Genomic DNA, 20682 nt, shown 5'->3' on the forward strand with positions numbered 1-20682 from the left:
TACAATACTTGCAGTTCAGTTCAACCAACCCCTACCATGTGAAAAGGCTTAATGCCAGGTTCTGGGAATATAAAGATGAAAAAAATGACATAGTCTGTGCCCTCAGGGAGCCTAGAATGTTGTAGGAGTGATATGAAGGAAAATACAAATACAAAAATATTAATTAAATAAATGCATGCAGAGGAGAAGACCCAAAGGTGAGAATTTTGGGCCTTTTATCTCTCTCGAATCTCCCTTGTAAAGTAATAACAATTCTCTTTCTCATTTTTCTCCCATGAAACCATCTTCACCATCCACCTTGAGTTGGCTTTCTCTCCTCAGCTACATTCCTTTTCTATTCACTTTTTTATGGCAATAAATGGGAAATGAATAAAAGAACAAACATCAACACAGACTGTCACCATTTCCTAATGAAGTTTAACCAATGTAAATCACAATGGGGGAGGGGAACAACCCTAGAAACTATATTGGCCAAGAAATGCTTGATCTCCTTGCCAAATGGAGAGAGAGGGATGACTGGGTAGAGTAATGCTAGTTCAGAATATAATCTTGCTTAGAAAGTCTTAACAGTGGAAGGTGGTAGTACTTTATGAGCAGCATTGCCTAAAAAACAAGAAAGGATAGAGAAAAAGAAAAGAAAGATTGGTGAAAGACTGCATTAAGTCATATTATCCTTAAGACATTTAAAGATGAAATTGGAAGGATGACAAGGAACAGAAAAAAATTGAAAAAGACCTATAAACACATATAATAATATCTTTTCTCCATCAATAAAAGTAGGTCCATCACAGTTGGACTCTAACATCTCATTCCTTAGAAAGCGAAGTAGAAATGGCACGAAAGAAAACAAAGATGGGGAAAGCTGCTGGTCTTCTAGGGGACACAACTTCGAGGATCTTGAAAGATTAATTTTCAAGATGTGTGAAAGATGGGAGGATAGTAAATTCTTGGAAGCACCCTCTAAGGTCCATGTCAGCTGTATATCTATAATATTATGAACCTGTAAACATAGTCTATCTTTGTGTGCATCACATAACCTTTTCCTTTAAATTCCTTCTGGCAATTGACAGAGCAATCACGGTGGTTATTAACTCCCAGCAACCAATCATCTCTGGGGTGATTAGCTTGGGAGTCTTCCACTGCTGAACATTTCTTCAAGTCTAAGGAATGCGGATTGGATTGAAAACATATGCCTTTCAATTACTAAACCACATGGATGAGAATGTATACCAGAGATGAAGAGAGAAGCCAGGAAACATGTGTATATACTGTTATTTGTTTTCTAGGTGTGGCAGTAACCCTTATAGCTCTTAATCTGATTTCAATATAAAAATAACATTTATGTATTCTTACTTCTTTACATTACAAACATCTTTGGGGACATGTCTCTCAGTCATGTCTGACTCTATGTTGACCCCGTGGGCCATAGCTTGCCAGGTCTTTGGGGACATAGTGCTATATAAACACTTTGAAATGCTTAGATAAATGTTCAAAGCATTAGAAAAATCTATGTCAATGTCTCATAACTAGGCTCTCTTGAGGAGAGAGGCTTACGAGATAACAAAATTAAGTAACTTTTAGCCTGAAAAAATCATCCTCATTTGTCACTTTGGACTTCCTTTTGGAATTGTGTCCCAATTTAGGGCCATAAAATTTTTATCAGAGGTGGGGAAAAGATATCTTATAGGTTGATAGTAATGTATTTTGCCTAACTTCATTGGCTAAATGTATGGGAACCCATCCCCTATAATTGTGTGATATAGAAAGTAAGACAGCACCTCAGGGTCATAATTGCTATTGTCCCATCAAAATGCTATCCAGGTAACTTAGTTCCTCTCCTCCATCCTCACCTTCAAACTAAAGTATTGTGTAGTAACTGTCTCCCTTGTTCAAAAATACTGATAGTAATGGTGAGGAGGTACTCTAATAGTACAGGTAGTTCCAAGGTAATAACTGATTGCTGTTCTTTTCTTAGTCATTTGAAATGTGGAATGCTCTTTTCTCTTAGAATCCAAGTTCTAAATGCTGTTATGTTTCACAGGATATCCCATGCCAGCCCATTTAAACCATAACGTAGCTGAACTATAGCTTCAAAGAACATAGGCCAACCCTGTTATGTACTCACTGGACAACTCACCTAAGTGAGTCTCTTAAGAAGTCTCAATTTCAGGGCAGCTAGGTGGCGCAGTAGATAGAGCATCAGCCCTGGAATCAGGAGGACCTGAGTTCAAATCCAGTCTCAGACCAGGTAATTACTAGCTGTGCGACCCTGGGCAGGTCACTTAACCCTCAATTGCCTCACAAAAAAAAAAAAAGAAGTCTCAATTTGCTCATCTATAAAATGAGAGGGTTGGAGCAGATGATCTCTAAAGTCCCTTCCAACTGAAAATCATAGATCCTGACCACTGTTTATAACATTTCAAAGAATAGATTATCTCTATGGAAGCAATATTTATAGCACTGTTTCTATGTGAAAATAGTAGGATTATAGATAACATGACTTCAGAGGTCATCTCGTGCTACCCCTTAGATAAGTAAAGTGAGGCCCTGAGAAGTTAGTGACTTTGCCCAAGGTCACATAGGTAGTAAGCATAACCAGGATTCAAATCACAGTCTTCCAGTTCCAAAAACAATGTTCTTTCCACTGCGCCTTGAGAGGCCTTTCCAAGTTGCTGAGATTTGTCAGCATACAAATGATAAAGCCTTTGAGGACTCACCTTAACAATGAGGCATTTGGAAGAGAGTCTTAGTTAAGGAAACATTAGTTAACTATTTTAATGATTTACAGTTATCCTTCAGCCATCACAACTTTTCCCATCATGGTTTTGATATATCGTAGGTCAGCATAAGAAATTAAATGAGAATTGGGGGGAGTTTTGCAGGAGCTGCAGACGACATGTGAAGGCCAGCAGATGACATGAAAAAGTTTAAAAACTCAGAAATGCATAAAATATATGTATAGTATTATATTATATCAATATATTTTATCTTTTAATACCGTAATAATTCAAACTTCTTCTCTGGTATGAAGAGAAGGCCAAAAAATTTTATGCAGATTTCCAGATTGTGGAGGGCACTATGCCCCTAACCCTGCAATGTGGAAGAGATAACTGTACTTCAGTCAGAAGAAGAACATAGTATGGTTAAGAGTGCTGGATTTGCAGTTGGGAAACCTGGATTAAAACTCCATTTCTGATTCTTACTAGCTATGTAAACTTGGGCAACTTATTTTACCTGAGTCTCAGTTTCTTCAAGTGCAAAATGGAATAATATATGTGGTACTTCATCGAGCTTTTGTGAGGTTCAATAATAATAATAATTACAACTAGCATTTATATAGCACTTTAAGGTTTGCACAGCATTTTACATATGTTATCTCATTTTATCCTCACAGCAACCCTTGGAAACAGGTGCTATTATTTTTAAAACTGAAACACAGACCAGTTAAGTGGCTTGCTCAGGGTCACACAGCTGATGAGTGATTTGAATTTGAATTTTGAATTTGAAAATTTGAATGCAGGTCTTTCCTGATTCCCAAGTCCAACACTCTATCCACTGTGCCATCCAGTTGAGACAATATACACAAAACACTTTGTAAACTTTAAAGTGCTATGTAAATGTTAGTTATTGTCAATATCTACATTTAAAATATGCAAAATGAAGACACTTTTTGCCAGAAACATTGTTTTGACTGAACATAGTTTAGTGATATATTTTGTTTCGTTTCTAAATGAAAATTCTTATTTCTTATATTTTTAGGTAAATGGAAGATCTGGAAAACAATTTATTACAGACAAGAAAAGCACACAGAATAGAACAAATGGTAGCAAGATGGCTCAGACGATCTCGGGATAATTCACCCAGGTAAGGCTCAACAGAGATGTTATTTTATAAATGTTTTGCTCAGAGTTGGGATCAATAGTATCAAGCCATCTGAAGGTTTTGCTGTTTCTATATACTCCTAAAATTTTTTCGTCTCAGGTCTCCTTGTACCTCTTAAAGTTAGTCAGTAAGCATTTATTAAGTGCCTACTATATGCCAGGCACTGTGCTAAAAACACTGGGGATATAAAAAGAGGCAAAAGACAGTCCCTGCCCTCAAGGAGCTCACAATCTAATGGGGGAGACACCAAATATATACCCAAAAAACTATATACAGGATAAATAGGAAATGATCAACAGAGGGAAAACATGAGAATCAAGAGGGATTAGGAAAGGCTTCATGTAAAAGGTGGAATTTTAACTGGGATTTGAAGGAAAACAGAGAAGCCAGCTAATAGGGATGAGGGACAGTCATGGGGGTTGAATGGAGAAAATGCCCAGAGTTAAGAGGTGGAGCGTTTTATTCTGAGAATGGTGTCATTGGTTTCAATGAGATTGGAAAGATAGTTTGGGGCCAGGTGGTGAAAAGCTTAACAGGAGTTTCTATTCTGTCGTAGAGACAATAGAAAGCCACAGGACTTGATTGAAAATGAGAAGTCACATGGTCAGTTCTGCATTAAAGAAAATTACTTTGGCAGGAATGTGTAGGATGGTCTGAATGGAGTGACTTGAGGCAGAAAGACCATGAAGAGGCTGTTGCAAAGATGATAGTTGTGTGAGTTGAAGGAGGGGTTAGTTGCAGAAGATACTGTGGAAATAGAAAAAGCAAGATTTAGCCGCTGAATGAATAATAATAAAAGCTAACATTTATGTGGTACTGTAAGGTTTGCAAAGCCCTTCCCATATATTATCTTGATTGATGCCTACAAAACCTCAGTGAGATAGGTGCTGTTATTGTCAGATGAGTAAACTGAGGCTGAAAGAGTTTGTGTGATTTGTTCAGGGTCATAAGTATCTGAAACAGGATTTGAACTCAAGTCTTCCTGATTCTAACTCCAGTACTTTCTCCATTATAGCTATGGCGTGAGGGAGAGTGAAGAGTGGGGGATAATGCCAAGGTTATGAACCTGAGGAGGATGGAAGAAAGGTATTATCTTCAAGAAAAACAGGAAAGTAGGAATGAGGGGAGAGCTTAGGGGGAAAAGACAGTGAGTTTAGTTTGGGAGTTTGAGATATCTCTAAGACCCTCTGAAATGCCTGATACATTGTAGGCAGTTATTAAATATTTATTCATTAATTGATTGTCATTGGTGTTGTGGGTCTAAGCTCAGGGAAGAGACCTGGGGCCGGATATATAGATCAGTGAGTTATCTACATGGCCATGATAGTTAAACCCAAAGGAACTGGTGAAGTTGCTCAGAGTATAGACAAGGGTCTAGGGCAGAAGGCTGGGGAACATCCAGAGTTAGAAGGAGAGGAGACTGAGAGGAAGCAGTCAGGCAGATAAGAGGAGAGCCAGGAGAGAACAGGGTCACAAAAACTCAGAGAGGACAGAGTATCCAGGAAAAGAAGGGTGGTCAGCAGTTAAGCAACAGAGAGGTAGAAAGGGGCGAGGACAACTGTCAGAACTAGAGTGGTGGCAGTGGAAAGGAGGAGACAGATGCAAGAGATATTCTGACCTGGAAAGACATGAACTGATGCCAGGTGAAGTGAGCTTCAAGCAGGAGACCATTGTACACAGTAACAGCAACATTGTACAATAATCAACTATGAATGACTTAGCTTTTCTCAGCAATACAATGATCCAAGACAATTCCAAAAGACTCAGTATGGAAAATACTATCCACATCCAGAGAATGAACCATGGAGTCTGAATGCAGATCAAAGCATACTATTTTCACTTTTTTTGTGTGTGGTTTTTTTCCTTTGGCAAACTGTAATTTTTTTGCAAACTGTTTCTTCTTCCACAACATGACTAATATGGAAATAGGTCTTACATGATTGAATATATATAACCTATATCAAATTGCTTACCATCTTGGGGTGGGTTGCGGGGGGGGGTGCAGAGGGAAAAATGTAATTGTACATGTAATTGGAAAAAATAAGATACTATCAATTGGTAGGGGGAAAAGAACAACAACAAAAAAGATATTCTGGAGGTAGAATTTGCAGGGCTTCACAACTCATAGGATGTGGTAGAAGAGGTGCAAGTTAAAAAAAACCCGCTATAGACTTAGAGCCTGGATGGCCAGAAACCAGGAAGGTTAAGAAGAACGACAGGTTTTGGAGGGAAGATAAAAGCATGATTATGTATCCAAACAATTTGCTTTTTAACATCCCTCTCATGTATGTGCTGACTTTTGACAGCTCTTTTCTTTCTCCTGGACCCTTTTACTATTTTAGACAGAGTCTTCTACATCCTAAAATAAAAGCAGATAGATACTGATCTAATTTTACTGATGCAGAACGTTTGAATGCATTCAGTTTTGAATGGTGTTAATTTTCCTGCTCAGATTCTCTGCCTTGTTTGCCAAAGAGAGAAATACAGCTTGTTCAAGTATTTCTGAAGTACCCATTTCTCTGAGGCAATCAAAAACTATTATCTTGTTTCCAAATCATTTTTAAAAAAAATATTAAAGCCTTGTCCTTTTTCAGAAAAATAAAAGTGACATTATAGAAGAGTCTGGGCTTGGAGATGGTTAGGATCACAGACAAACCAGCTACATACTGCACCCACACCTTAGGTAGCCCCAACCTTTTGTAATGTGGGCTGAGTCCCTCTTACCCAATTCCTCCCTTCAAAGGCCCCATGTATGACCTCCCTTCATTCAAGATCTGATGGAAGGTTTTGAACTGGGAGAAAAGACCATGGATGTTAATTACCTCTGAGGCAGTTGTTTGTGTGTGGTGGGGGAGAAGGAGAGAGAGAGAAAATGTCTATATTCTTATGGCTTAATTTTGTATGATATTAGGAAGCTAATAAAAATTATTAGTAAGTCAAGTCCCTAACTGGGTTCACTTTGGTAAGATTCCAGACTGAGTGAATCTTTGCTCTCTGCTCACTTCTTTGCCTCTGCATAATGCCCTGCTATGTTGGCCCCTTCCATCATGATCCTCCTTCACAAATAATGAATACACAACCAGGAACATCTAATGTCTGTTGGACACCCAGCAAATTCAAGCAACTTTAACAAAAATTATAAATCAAACTTTAGAGAACAGAGATGACCTTTGGAATCTGCTTCTGCCTCTTCAATTAGAGGGGGAGGAGAATGAATGAGAAATCTTACTTTATAGTCTGATATTTATTCTCTCTGTCAAAGAAAAAAATATATTAATATTTTACTCAGAGTTTTGGGCACAAATCTACCAAAAACAATTTAATATCCTAGGTCCAAGTATTTCTCGAATAGAGAAACATCCAGACTGTCACAATCCTCCCCTTCCCCACCCCCCATATCCACAGATATCTCTCTATCCAAAATGATTTCAGGTAACATTTATAGAAATCTTGAAGAAGGAAAACATCACAATATGTTAAAATGCAGTTTGGGGTTAACATTACAAAACAGCAGTCACTTCTCAGTTTCTTCCTTGACCCCTACTCTCTAATTCTCCTGAAGATAATTAAAGGAACCTCCCCTCTATGATCAATATCTTCACCTTGAATAGAAAAGAGGACAGTGTCTTTAGATGGGTCATGGCACTAGCTGCTTCAGCAGTGTGGAGGAGCAGTAAACTGATCTTGTCAGGGGTTAAGTTTGGTTATTAACTTTCTTTCTGGGGCCATATAGCTTTTTCTACCCAAATCAGGTCAGCAAGCATTTATTAAGGAAGGCATTAAGAGGGATCAGGAAAGGCTTCTTGCAGAAGGAGATAGTCTACCTGAAACTTTGTAGGAAGCCAAGAGGTAGAGGAAGCAGGACAGGATTCCAGGCATGGGGGACAGCCAGTGAAAAAGCATGAAGTTAGAGACAGAGAGTGCTGTTGAGGAGCAGCAAAGAGGTCAACGTCACTGGATCACAGAGTAAGTAGAAGGCCGTAAGTTGTAAAAAGACTGGAAAGGTAGGGAGGAGTCATGTTGTGAAGGGCTTTATATGCCAAATGGAAGATTTTATATTTCATCCTGAAGGACATGGGTAGCCACTGGGGTTTTATTGAGTAGGGCAGGGTGACATGGTCAGATTTGTGCTTTACTCACTTTGCTAAAGGGAAAAGTCTGGAAAGGGTTTTAGACTGCATAAAATATTATTTCTTAACATTTTCAGTTAAACTAAAAAAGATGTTTTAAATATGCTTCCACACCTACTCTTGAATACTTCCAGCTGTCCCATACTGGCTGTTTATCATGCAGAGCACATTTCTTCCAAGCTCAGGTCCCCAGTCTCTAGCTACTCTTGCAAAATGCTGACCAGAGCTTCTTTCTCTCTTGACTCCATTCATTTTCTAGGCTCAGATTCTTCTCCTTTCACCAACTCAAAGTGAAACTCCCAAACTCCAGCTTCTTTGTGCTGTTGCCCTGGAGCTCTGCCCAGACTCTTGGGAGTCTCTGAGTCTCTCCTAGGACGAAAAGAAAACAACAGGCTCTTTGAGACCACATTTCCCAAAAGCTAGTCTCTAAGAGTCTGTCTTAATGCAGACTTAAGAAGGTTTAGAATACCAAAGTCAGGGTAGGAGAAGACAGCAGTCTCCCTTAAATGCCACTTATTTTGCCAGGGGAAAAAGTCTGAGGTTGAGTCACAGCCCTCATCTTGAGGAGAAAGAAGGGGAGGGACCCTGCTGTCCAGGCACATGGTTCTGATCTAGCCCTTGAGCTCCACATTCCCTAAGTCAAAGACTTGGCATGTAGGTATGGCTGCCGAGAGGGTTAGTCACAGTTCTGGGTGATGGCTCATGCTCCCAAGAAGTGACTAGTTCTTAGGACCTTAAACTGGTGTGACTAGGAGGCATGGTACCGCAGGACAAAATCCAGTACAAGGGAATGGATAGAGAGAAAGTGAATTGAGCAAGCTTTGGTGAAGGCAGATACAAAATGAAGATGTGATAAGGGAAGATGGACATGGGACAGTTCAGTGGGGCCCTAGATGGAGTTAGGTGAAACAGAGTGGGTTTTTTAGGGTTCTTCTCTGAATCAAACAGGATAAGGCCCTGGGGGCAGGGAGTAGAGAGTTGGACTGCATTGTAGGTCAAGGTTCAGGACTGATGTTGACATAGGCCTGGAGAAACATGAGGGAACATGGGAGAACTGGAAGTAAGTAGATATTAAATTCCTTGCATATGAGCCAAGAGAGCATCACCATTAGTACAGCTCTTCCTCCATCAGGGTAACTCAAGTGGTTTTTGAGTCCTGCTCTCCTTCATTTAGCAGGTAGGGGAGGCTACCATATTCCTCACCTCCTTTCTGTCTACCTGCAGAGAGATTGTTTTACAAAAGACTGCTCCAACAGGAACAGTTTTAAAATTTGAAGCCAGAATTATCCTCATTATTGCTTGAGGAGAAAGAATTAATTGCAGGTTGTATTTAGATAATATCTAAATTTCTTTTCATTCTATGACCCTAAAAACTAGATCCCGAATGGGAATCAGTTGAATTTATATTTTCTGAGAGATAACTTGCTGGATTGAAAATAGAGTTAGAGAAGCCAATAGGTGACTTAGTGGCCAGACCCAGTCAATATGGGCAGCTGGGTGGTGCAGTGGATAGAGCACTGGGCCTGAAGTTGGGAAGATTCATCTTCCTGAGTTCAAATCTGGCCTCAGACACTTACCAGAGTGACCCTGGGCAAGTCACTTGACCTTATTTGCCTTAGTTTTCTCATCTGTCAAATGAGTTGGAGAAGGAAAAGGCAAACCACTCCAGTATCTTTGCCTAGAAAACCCCAAATGGGGTAACAAAGAGTCAGACATGACTGAACAACAAAACCAGTCAATATGAAGCACCTCTGTCCCCTCACTAAACGGGGAAAAATACAAGGTTTTCATTAGTGTTTGTATAAAGTGGAATCGTGTTCAATCGTATCCCCAAATGGCCTGGAGATGTGGCTCCCAAGTCTTCTCTCAGAGACCACTAAACATCTCAGCTGGCTTTCCTTTTTTCTCTCCAAGTTTCTCCTCCCATTGCTTTCCACAATCAGTGTTGAAGTACTCTCTTTCAGTTCAGTCCCTGATCTGTATCCAAACCTGGGACCCTAGTTATCCCATTTACATCACAGGATTTAGTGTATCTGTTCAGTCATTCATATTCAAGACCCCAGACATCCTCTTTTCTAGTTCTCTCATTTAATCAGTGAGAAGACCCTCAGAGATGGAAATTATTTGCCAACAATCCCACAGCTACTAAGTAGTAGAGTTGTAGTCCTTAATAGACTTTTAATCTAGTGTACTTTGCATTGTGACATACTGTTCTGACTCCAGATCAATATGAACTATCTGTATGAATTATAGATAATGCTGATATCTAGGTATTTTTGCACTCCCAGTGACAGACTCAGTAAAAATGCAGAATGAAAGCTTACTGACATAAACGTGTACTATATTGTGTTTTTAACTACCTCTTATTGGTAGGGAAGTTTAGTAAGATTGATCATTATTCCAGCATAATATAGCAGTGATTCAATTGCTTTATTTCATTTCTTCCTAAACACCCCCCCTAGGTAGCACCAAGGCCAGAATTCTTGGCCTCAGGGCTAAGTAGCCTTCTTTGGTTCATGGTCAGGTGCAGGGGAGCATAGATCTAGAAAGAGGGAAAGGAACCTCAGAAGCTGTCTGGTGCAGCTCCCTCATTTTACAGATGAGGAAACTGAGGCTCAAGGAGGATTTGCTCAGTGTCACACAGGTCATAAGTATTGAAATCCTCTAACCATACAGCCAGTATTCATTCCATGCTGTCACCCTACCTCCCAGAAGGTTTTTGGGACCCTGAATGGGAGGGGAACCAGGGGAATGCTGTATACAGTAACAGTATTGTTTTAAGAACAACTTTGAGGGGCAGCTAGGTGGCACAGTAGATAAGCTCTGGCCTTGGAGTCAGGAGGACCTGAGTTCAAATCCAACCTCAGATACATGACACTTACTAGCTGTGTGACCCTGGGCAAATCACTTAACCCTGATTGCCTCACCAAAAAAAAAAAGGGAAAAAAAAGGGAATAACTTTGAGCGACTAAGTCATTTTAACTATTATAAATATCCAAATTAGCTACAAAAGGCCTCTGAAGGAAGAGAAAAAATTGATTAATAGAAGTAAGTATAGAATATATATATACATATATATATATAGGTAGCCATCTGTAAAGGAGGGGGGAGAGAAGGAAAAAAAGAAAGTTACATGATAACATTATAATATATTTAAAAGGAATAGCAAGTTATACGTAAAATAGATCTGCAGTTTCTTGTGCAATCTTTTTTTTTTTATCCTACATGTGGAAATGCTTGTTTTATTTCATAAATTAAAAATAAATAATTTTTTTAAGAGGAGTACATGGATTCAAGGAATGAATAGATAAATTTATCATACCTGGCTTGTTGGATATTTTAAACTGGATGTCCTATAGTCATCCCGAACTTAAGCTATCCGAAAGAAAACTTATTATCTTTCCTCCAAAATCCTCCCTCTTCCAAAAGTCTTCTCTTCCTGCCAAGCTGATCACCATCTTTTCAGTCACCCAGGTGTGAAACCTCAATGTCCTGCTCAGCTGCTTACTTTATCCACCACACATATCCAATCACTTGGCAAATCTGCTCATTTCATGACTCACAATACCTCTCATTCATCCTCTTCTCTCCAGCCATAAAACCAACATCCTACTTCGTGTCCTCATCATTTCTCACATGGACTATTGCTATAGCCTTCTAATTGGTCTCCCTTCTTTATTCTAGTTCATCCTCTATATAACTGTTAAAGTGATTTTCCTAAAGGATATGTCTAGCCATGCCCCTCCTCCTGCTACTTAATAAACTCCTATGACTCAACATGACTAATATGGTAATATGTTTTGCATGATTGAACAAAGATAGCCAATATCAAATTGCTTACTGTCTCAGGGAGCAGAGAGGTGAAGCAGAGAGAGAAAATGTGGAACTAAAAAAATTTTTTAATGAATGTTATGGGGCAGTGAGGTGGTACAGTAGATAGAGTACTAGCCCTGGAGTCAGGAGGACCTGAGTTCAAATCCGACCTCAGACTTACTAGCTGTGATCCTGGGCAAGTCACTTCACTCTGTTAGCCTGAGTTTCCCTCATTTGTAAAATGAGCTGCAGAAGGAAATAGCAAACCAGTCTAGTATCTTTGCCAAGAAAACCCCAAATGGGGTCATAAAGAGTTGGAAACAACTGAACAACAAAAAGAAGATAGCAAAACCATTTAAATTTATTTAAATCAATAGTAGCTTCATTAAAATAATAACTAACCTACATCAACCAAACTACATCTTTCTCAGTTGATAAAGAAGTACAAAAGCAAAAGTAAGAAAGTAGCCAGAGTTTCAGAGCTTTCTCAGGATGGAATAGGTAACTTCCTTTAAATCTTAAGTATCTCTATGGAAGAAACCCCTTTCAGCCATAATAATACTTTAAAATTATCCTTACTAGTTTTCTTTGAATGTTTCTTTCCATCTCTCTGGAGATTTCTAGCTAAAATCTAAATCACCCTCCTGTAGGAGAAAAACACCCCTGAAAATTTCATTATTTTAGAAGTCTTGCTAGCATTATTTTCTTTTCCCTCTTCCTTATCATCAAACTGGATTTGAGAAAAATTCTGGTCAGAGCTAGTCAAATGATCATGCTTCCTCTTCTCTCAGCTTACATGATGAAATGTACAGTTGATGTGAACATAAATAACTTCTCCTCATTTCAGGTTCATGCTATCCAAATATCATCCAATCTAGATCCTGGTGACTGTTCTGTTAAACACTAGAACATGCTCCTGCCTTCCTCAATGAGTTCAGTGCCTGGCTCACAAGCTTTCTCTGCTATTACTAGGGGACTGCAGTATAATTATTGATGCCCCCTCAGATATCTGAATTTCCCCAGTGCTCAATCTATACAATTCCCAGGACCTACTACTCCACCTGAGATGGTCATGTTCTCTATCTTATCATCACCCACAGACGTTTCACATTCTTGTTTGTGAATATGGAAATTCCTTTATCTGATTATAATCTTTCCTCATTCTGTCTTTTCCCTATGCCTTATGGCCTTCATCCTCACTGTAACCTCCATTCTCTGTCCTCCTCAGTTCTTTTCCCAGACCATCACGCTCCGCACTAGCTACACTCTTCCCCCTTCTCTATCTTGACCAACTCAACTAGCTCAACATTGGCCTCTACTCTGAATCCTATGGCCCTTTGTCCTATGGACAATAGCGCCTTACTAAGCCACAGTCTGGGATTACTCGCACTATCTGCCTCGCTAGCTTAACTAGGAAGGAATAGAATGTTTACCTTGCTGTAGTGAAGGAAGGCCCAGTTGAGATGAGATAACATTAATTTGTAGTGAAATCAATCAGAGTGGTTTCTTAATTTTCTCTGACTTAGAAGTCATAACCAAATTTGAATGTAAGCTATCTAGGAGAATAAATGTTTTGTTTTTGTTTTCTGAATCCAAGTGTTGTGCTTGGTGCCCTATACAAAGTAAGTGCTTAATTAATGCTTTTGAATAATTTAATACCCTATACAGAGAACCTGGTACAGAGGAAAGAATATTTGGCTAAAGGGAAAGAGAGACCTGTGTTTAGATCTTGCCTCTTGCTTAATAGGTGTTTGGTCATAAGCAAATCAGTTAAAATCTCTGAGCTTCAGTTTGCTCATCTGTAAGATGGCGATAATAGTACCTATAGTACATTTCTTACAATGTTGTTGTGAGGCTCACAAGAGATAAATTATGTCAAAGTTTCTTTTTTTTTTTTTTGTCTCATGAATGACTTTGATAGACTTTAAGAGACTGATGAAGCCTATGGATCCCATTTTAGAATACTGTATTTAAATATATAAGATAAATACAAAGGAAACTAATTATGTTAAAATAGTTATTAAAATATTTTTTAAAACAAGTTCATGTACCCCAGATTAAGGACCCCTGATCTATGTAAAGGTGTTTTGCAAGCTAAATTGTACATAAATGTCACCTATATGCAATACAATCTGGCCTCTTGGTTTGGTTTTATGGTATTAGCTGCTACTTAGGGCTTTGGGTTTGCAAGCTGTTCATTTCTTTTTTAGGTGTTTTGACTTAAAAGTTAATCTGCCCCTAGGTATATAGTCATCGTTTGGTTATGTTTTTGTCACTAACTGAGATATGGGGTGTGTGTGTGTGTGTGTGTGTGTGTGTGTGTGTGTGTGTGTGTGTATTATAACTTATTTTTCTACCCAATGTTGCATTTTCTATCAAAAAGAGAACTCAGCGCAGCTAAAAACATTTTTAAATGTTATATTGAAAAAGTACTATTTATAGGACAAGATTTAAAGAAATATGCCTTGGATATGATTTGGTATCTTTCTCACTTTTCCTCGGCTGTCATCAAACACTGACATAACTCTGGATCTCAACCCTCCCCTTCTATTCGCCCTAAGACTGTAGTAGATTGCTGCTTCTGAATTGCTCCAAGTTGGTTCTTGTTAAAATTGCTACAAAACAACTAAGTGTCAAGGCTTTATTTGGCCTTCCTAGACTTTCTGGTCAGTTAGAAAGTTCCTGTTCTCTACTCCTTTGGCCTTTTCCCAGGGCTCTTTCCATGATCAGAAACCAGAAGGGGGTAGGGGAGGAGAGAACACTTATATTTCATCTTGATATTTTCTAGTGTAAAACCTAAAGAATTGCTTTTTTTCTTTATTATAAGAGGACTTTTTTTTTCTCTTTCTCTTAATCTTTCTTAACTTGTTGCCATCTGATGCTCTCGGACTCACAGTTAGGAACTAAACTGAATATTGTAAACTCAGATCTTTTGATTTATCCTGCTTTCTTTTAATGAGCTTGGAACTACCCTAATTTATTATACCGTAACTTTTAAAGTGCGTTTTCAATAATGTAAAAAGGTTTTTAAACTGAAATATGAAATTTATAGATAACATGGTATAATTCATAAAGAAAGAAGGGACTGTGCTAAGCACTTAGCAAAAATCACATTTGATCCTTACAACAACCCTAGAAGGTAGGTGCTCTTATTATACCCATATAGATGAGAAAACTGAGTCAGACAGAGGTTAAGTGACTTGCCCAGAAGTGTCTGAGACTAAATTTGAACTCGGGTCTTCCTGATTCTAGGTCTAGTGCTCTATCCCCTGAACTACTTAGCTGCCTCCAGTGGGGTAATTTTCCACTTAACCTGCGTGTAGAAGTAGAACATCCAGGCTGACGTATTCAGGAATGCAACAATTTATGTGGCCAAAGTATTTAAGCTTCAGTTTTCAGTATTTGTCCTTTTAATAAATGTCAAAATTAACTTGTGGATTGACTGATTTGATCTCCTTGCTGTCCAAGGAACTCTCAAAAGTCTTCTCTAGCACCACAGTTTGAAAGAGATGAGTCTATGGTGCTCAGCTTTTCTTATAGTCCAACTCTCACAGTCATACATTACCGCTGGAAAAAGCACATCTTTTTCTCGGTGGACCATTGTCAACAAAGTGATGTCTTTGCTTTTTAGTATGCTGTCCAGATTTTCCATAGCTTTCCTGTCAAGGAGCAAGCATCTTTAAATTTCATTGTTACATTGCCATCTGTAGTGAACTTTGAGCTCCAAAATATCAAATCTGACCTGCTTCCATTTCTCCTCCCTCTGTTTGCCAGGAAGTGATGGGACCGGACGCCATGATCTTAGTTTTTTTGATGTTAAGTTTCAAGTCAGCTTTTATGCTCTCCCCTTTCACTTTCATCAAGAGGCTTCATAATTCTTCTTTACTTTCTGCCGTCAGAGGCTTCCAAAGTCTAATTAACTCTAATGAGCACCCAATGATATTGCCTGAAAGTCATTTGTGAGTATAGCAATGGAAGCTTACAGTACTAGAGAACCCCCTGACTCCTCATGGTTACCCCAAAGACCTCAAGGTGAGGAGTAGCCAACTACTCTCTGGGACTGACCTGCCCAGAGTAAGTGGGAGTTGAGAGATTCAGTGCTAGACGTCAAAAAACAAACTTCATCTCTTTTCAAACCTGCTCTTCCTTCTTCCTTTGAACATTCCTGTTTCCATCATTAGTGCCAACAACTGTGCATTCCAGATGGAAGACATTCAAGATATTGTGGTCAAAATTACAGTAAACTGAGGCACAAAGTTCTGAGTACATTCAATTTATTGGTATAAAGGTATATTGGTATAAAAGGGGTCTTTAGCTCCTCAGTAAGCAAAAACACCTTGAATGAAGGCAAACATAATTTTTACAGACAAAAGGAAGAGCATCCAAAAGCTAGAAGGCACCATCATAAACGGGAAAACAATATGATTGAATGAAAGTTTGGAATACAGGGCTAGCAACAACCCCTTCTTCCATCTTGTTGCTATGGAAAGCTCATTGATGGTGTCCACCTGCATCAGTAGTTCATATCACAGTGATAACAGACCAGATTTTCTTTTCTTTTTTTATAGTATTTTATTTTTTCTAATTACATGTTAAGACAAATTTTAGTATTCATTTTTTTAAAATTTGAGTTCCAAATTTTCTCCTTCCCTCCCCAAGACAGTAAGCAATTTGATATAACTTATGTATGTGCAATCAATTAGTCATGTTGTGAAGGAAGAAACAGAATGAAAGGAAAAAAATAACCATGAAAATAGTATCTTCAATCTGCATTCAGACTCCATTAGTTCTTTCTCTGGAGGTGAATAGCATTTTTCATCATGAGTCCTTTGGAATTGTCTTAGGCCATTATATTGCTGAGAAGAGCTAAGATATTCAGAGCTGGTCATCACATGATGTTCCTGTTACTATGTACAATATTTTCTTGGTTCTGCTCACTTCAGTTTGCATCAGTTCATGTAAGTCTTTCCAGGTCCTTCTGAAAGCATCCTTGCTCATCATTTCTTATAGCACAATAATATCCCATTACATTCACATAAACCAACTTGTTCAACCATTCCCAATTGACAGGCATCCCCTCAATTTCCAATTCTTTGTCACCACAAAAAGAGCTGCTATGAATATTTTTGTACAAATATATCCTTTCCCCCCTTTTTGTGTTTGGATCTCTTTGGAATCCAGAACCAGTAGTAGTATTGCTGGATCAAAGGCTACGCACAGTTTTATGGTCCTTTGGACATAGTTCCAAATTGCTTTTCAGAATGGTTGGATTAGTTCACAACTCCACCAACAGTGCATTAATGTCTCAATTTCCTCAGATTGCCTCCAACAGTTAAAATTTTTCTGTCATATTAGCCAGTCTGATGGGTGTGAGGTGGTACCTTAGAGTTGTTTTAATTTGCATTTCTGTCGTCAATAGTGAGTTAGAACATTTTTTTTTCACGTGAGTATAGATAGCTTCATCTGAAAACTGCCTGTTCATATCCTTTGACCATTTATCAATTGAGGAATGACTTGTGTTCTCATAAATTTGACTTAGTCTCTCTATATATTTGAGAAATGAGGTCTTTTGTCAGAGACACTTGCTGTAAAAAATTGCTTCCCAGCTTTCTGTTTTCCTTTTAATCTTGGCTGTGTGGGTTTTGTTTGTGCAAAACCTTTTTAATTTAATATAATCAAAATTATCCACTTTGCATCTCATATTGCTCTCTCTGTCTCTTGTTTGGTCATAAGTTCTTTCTTTCTCCATAGATCTGACTAGTAAACTATTCCTTGCTCTCCTAATTTGCTTATGATATCACCATTTATGTATAAATCATATGCCCATTTGGACCTTATCTTGCTATACGGTATAAGACGTTGAGACCAGACTTTCTTGAAGGACAGTCAGTGTTTCAGAGGTAACAGACCAGACTCCCTGGCATCCATCTGCAACTTTAGAGAAGAACAGATTTCTTTGACACAAGAATAGAATAGAAAATTGGTTAGCAGGAAAACTGAACTTCTAAACTTATTTAACTCAAAGAAGAAAGTTGAACTTATGAACTTAACTCAGAGGCAAAGAAACATTGACTTAGGCAGTGTACAAGATGTTGGCAGAGATACAAAATAGAATCCAGTTACCAAAATGAAAAAAATATCAATTTGTTTTTCTCAAAAAGATGTCAGGACTAGAGATCTCAGCTTAGAAGTAACAGTTGAAATTGTGAGTTGAATTAACTTGCCAAGGAAAGGCAGAGAATAGAGAAAAGAGCTGAGTACTGAACCTAAAACTAATGTCATTTTCAGAACAGAACTTTCTTTAGTATGGTGAATGAATCTGTACTTTTCCATTATAAAAATATAGAAGAATAACATTAGTTTTATAATGTAAGCAGTAAATTCAGGATAAAATATGCAGTTAGATGACTACTTATTGATATTTATTGAGTGATTTGAATATGGAAGTGCTATCACAAAAATTTCCTATAGCTGTGTACCTACATAATCCTTTATCAACTAAAATTAAAATAAAGAATATTTAACAAATAATAAAATAAAATTAAGTAATTAAAATTAAAAGTGTAGCCTTCAGGAAAAAAATGTAAGATAGTGACTTATCTGGATACCCAGTTTTTTGATGAATACTAAATAAATTGATTCATCATAATTTAGCCTCATTAAAGAGGTGAATTGTCCAGACAATTGAAATTTAGCCCTTAAGGCACAACATTTTTATTATTTTAGATCTAAATATTTCTGAAGTATATTACATACCTCCTTGCATTATTTGAACACAATGTCGGTTAATCAAATAGTATTTATTTTTTATTAATTTATTTTGATTTATCAACAATCACTTCCATAAGCTTTTGAGTTTTAAATTTTTCTCCACCTTCCTCCCCACCACCCTCCCCAAGACGGTGTGCAATCTGATATAGGCTATACATATATATTCCTATTAAACATATTTTCACATTAGTCATGTTGTAAGTAAGAATTAGAACCAATAGGAGGAACCACCAGAAAAAGGAAAGAAAACAAAACAGAAGAAAACAAATAGCAAATAGTATGCTTCAATCTGTATTCAAACTCCGTAGTTCTTTTTTTGGATGTGGATAGCATTTTCCATCATGAGACCTTTAGAGATGTCTTAGATCCTTGTATTGCTGAGACCATTTTTCAATTGGGGAATGACTTATATTCTTATAAATTTGACTCAGCTCTCCCTATATTTGAGAAATTAGGCCTTTATCAGAGATGGTGGTTGTAAAAATTCTTTCCCAGTTTTCTGCTTCCCTCCTAATCTTGGATACATTGACTTTGTGCAAAAACTTTTCAATTTAATGTAATCAAAATTATCTGTTTTGCATTTTATAATGTTCTCTATCTCTTGTTTGGTCATAAAGTCATCCTTTTTCCATAGATCTGAAAGGTAAACTATTCTTTGCTCTTCTAGTTTTCTTAAAGTATCAGTCTTTATATCTAAATCTGTACCCATTTTGACTTTATTTTGGTATGGGGTATAAGATGTTGGTTTATGTCAGTTTCTGCCATACATTTTTCCAGTTTTCCCAGCAGTTTTTTTTTTTTTTTGGCAATTGGGGTTAAGTGACTTGTCCAGGGTCACACAGCTAGTAAGTGTCAAGTGTTTGGTCTGAGGCCGGATTTGAACTCAGGTCCTCCTGACTTCAGGGCCAGTGCTCTATCCACTGTGCCACCCAGCTGCCCCTTTTCCAGCAGTTTTTATCAAATCGTGAGTTCTTATCCCAGAAGCTGGGGTCCTCTATTATCCCCTCCCTTTTCTTTTCCCTTTCTACTTCCCATAGGGTAAGGGTAAGTTAGATTTCTATACCTAACTGATTATATTATTCCCTCTTTGAACCAAATCTGATGAGAGTATGGTTCAAACAATTGCTCATCTCCCTCCCTTTTTTCTCTCTACTGTATTTGATTTTTGTGCCTTTTCACCACTTAATTAGATTTTTTTACCATCCCATTAAAGTCAACTTAAACCCACACCCTCTGTCTAAATATACACCCTTTTATAATGACATTACAGCTCTCAAGAGTTACAGGTGTCTGGGGCAGCTGAGTGGCACAGTGGATAGAGCACTGGCTGTGGAGTTGGAAGGACCTAAGTTCAAATCTGGCCTCAGACCCATAACACTTACTAGCTGTGTGACCCTGGGCCTGTGGACCCTTTGTTGCCTAGCCCCCCCAAAAAAAAAAAAAAAAAAGGTTACAAGTGTTATCTTCCTTTTCAGGGATGTAAACAGTTTGCCCTTATTAATAATGTTTTTTTTTTTCTTTCCTGTTTACCTTTTTATGCTTCTCTTGAGTCTTGTATTTGAAGGTCAAATTTTCTGTTGAGCTATGGAGTCTTTTCATCAAGAAGGTTTGGAAGTACCCTATTTCGTTGAATATCCATCTCCTCCCCTGAAAGATTATGCTCAGTTTCACTGGGTAGTGGATCCTTGGTTGGGTTCCTTTGCCTTATGGAATATTATATTCCACGCCCTGCGATCTTTTAATGTAGAAGCTGCAAGGTCCTACATAATCCTGACTGTGATTCAATGATATTTAAATTGTTTCTTTCTGGCTGCTTGCAATATTTTCTTATTGATCTGGTAGTTTTGGAATTTAGCTAATATATTCTTTGGCATTTTCAATTTGGGATCTCTTTCAGGAGGTGATAGGTGGATTCTTTTGATGACTAATTTACTCTCTGGTTCTAGGCCTCAGGGCAGTTTTCTTTGATTTCCTCAAGAATGTTGTCCAGGCTCTTTTTTTCATCATTGTTTTCAAGTAGACCAATAATTTTTAAATTGTCTCTCCCGGATGTGTTTTCTAGGTCAGTTGTTTTACTAATGAGGTA

At 38.0% G+C, this 20682-nt stretch overlaps 1 protein-coding gene across 1 annotated transcript in view; it reads left to right on the plus strand.

Moving 5' to 3' along the window:
- The first annotated feature begins 3763 nt into the window (after positions 1–3763).
- The window catches only part of FRMPD1 (FERM and PDZ domain containing 1), a 76779-nt gene continuing 59860 nt past the window's right edge, over positions 3764–20682 (plus strand). The window contains exon 1 of the mRNA XM_027859087.1: positions 3764–3864. Coding sequence (XP_027714888.1) covers positions 3764–3864 — 101 coding nt within the window. The remainder of the gene's footprint in view (positions 3865–20682) is intronic.

The sequence above is a fragment of the Vombatus ursinus genome, unplaced genomic scaffold, assembly GCF_900497805.2.
Source record: "Vombatus ursinus unplaced genomic scaffold, bare-nosed wombat genome assembly UNPS02014158.1, whole genome shotgun sequence".
NCBI classification, from domain to species: domain Eukaryota; kingdom Metazoa; phylum Chordata; class Mammalia; order Diprotodontia; family Vombatidae; genus Vombatus; species Vombatus ursinus.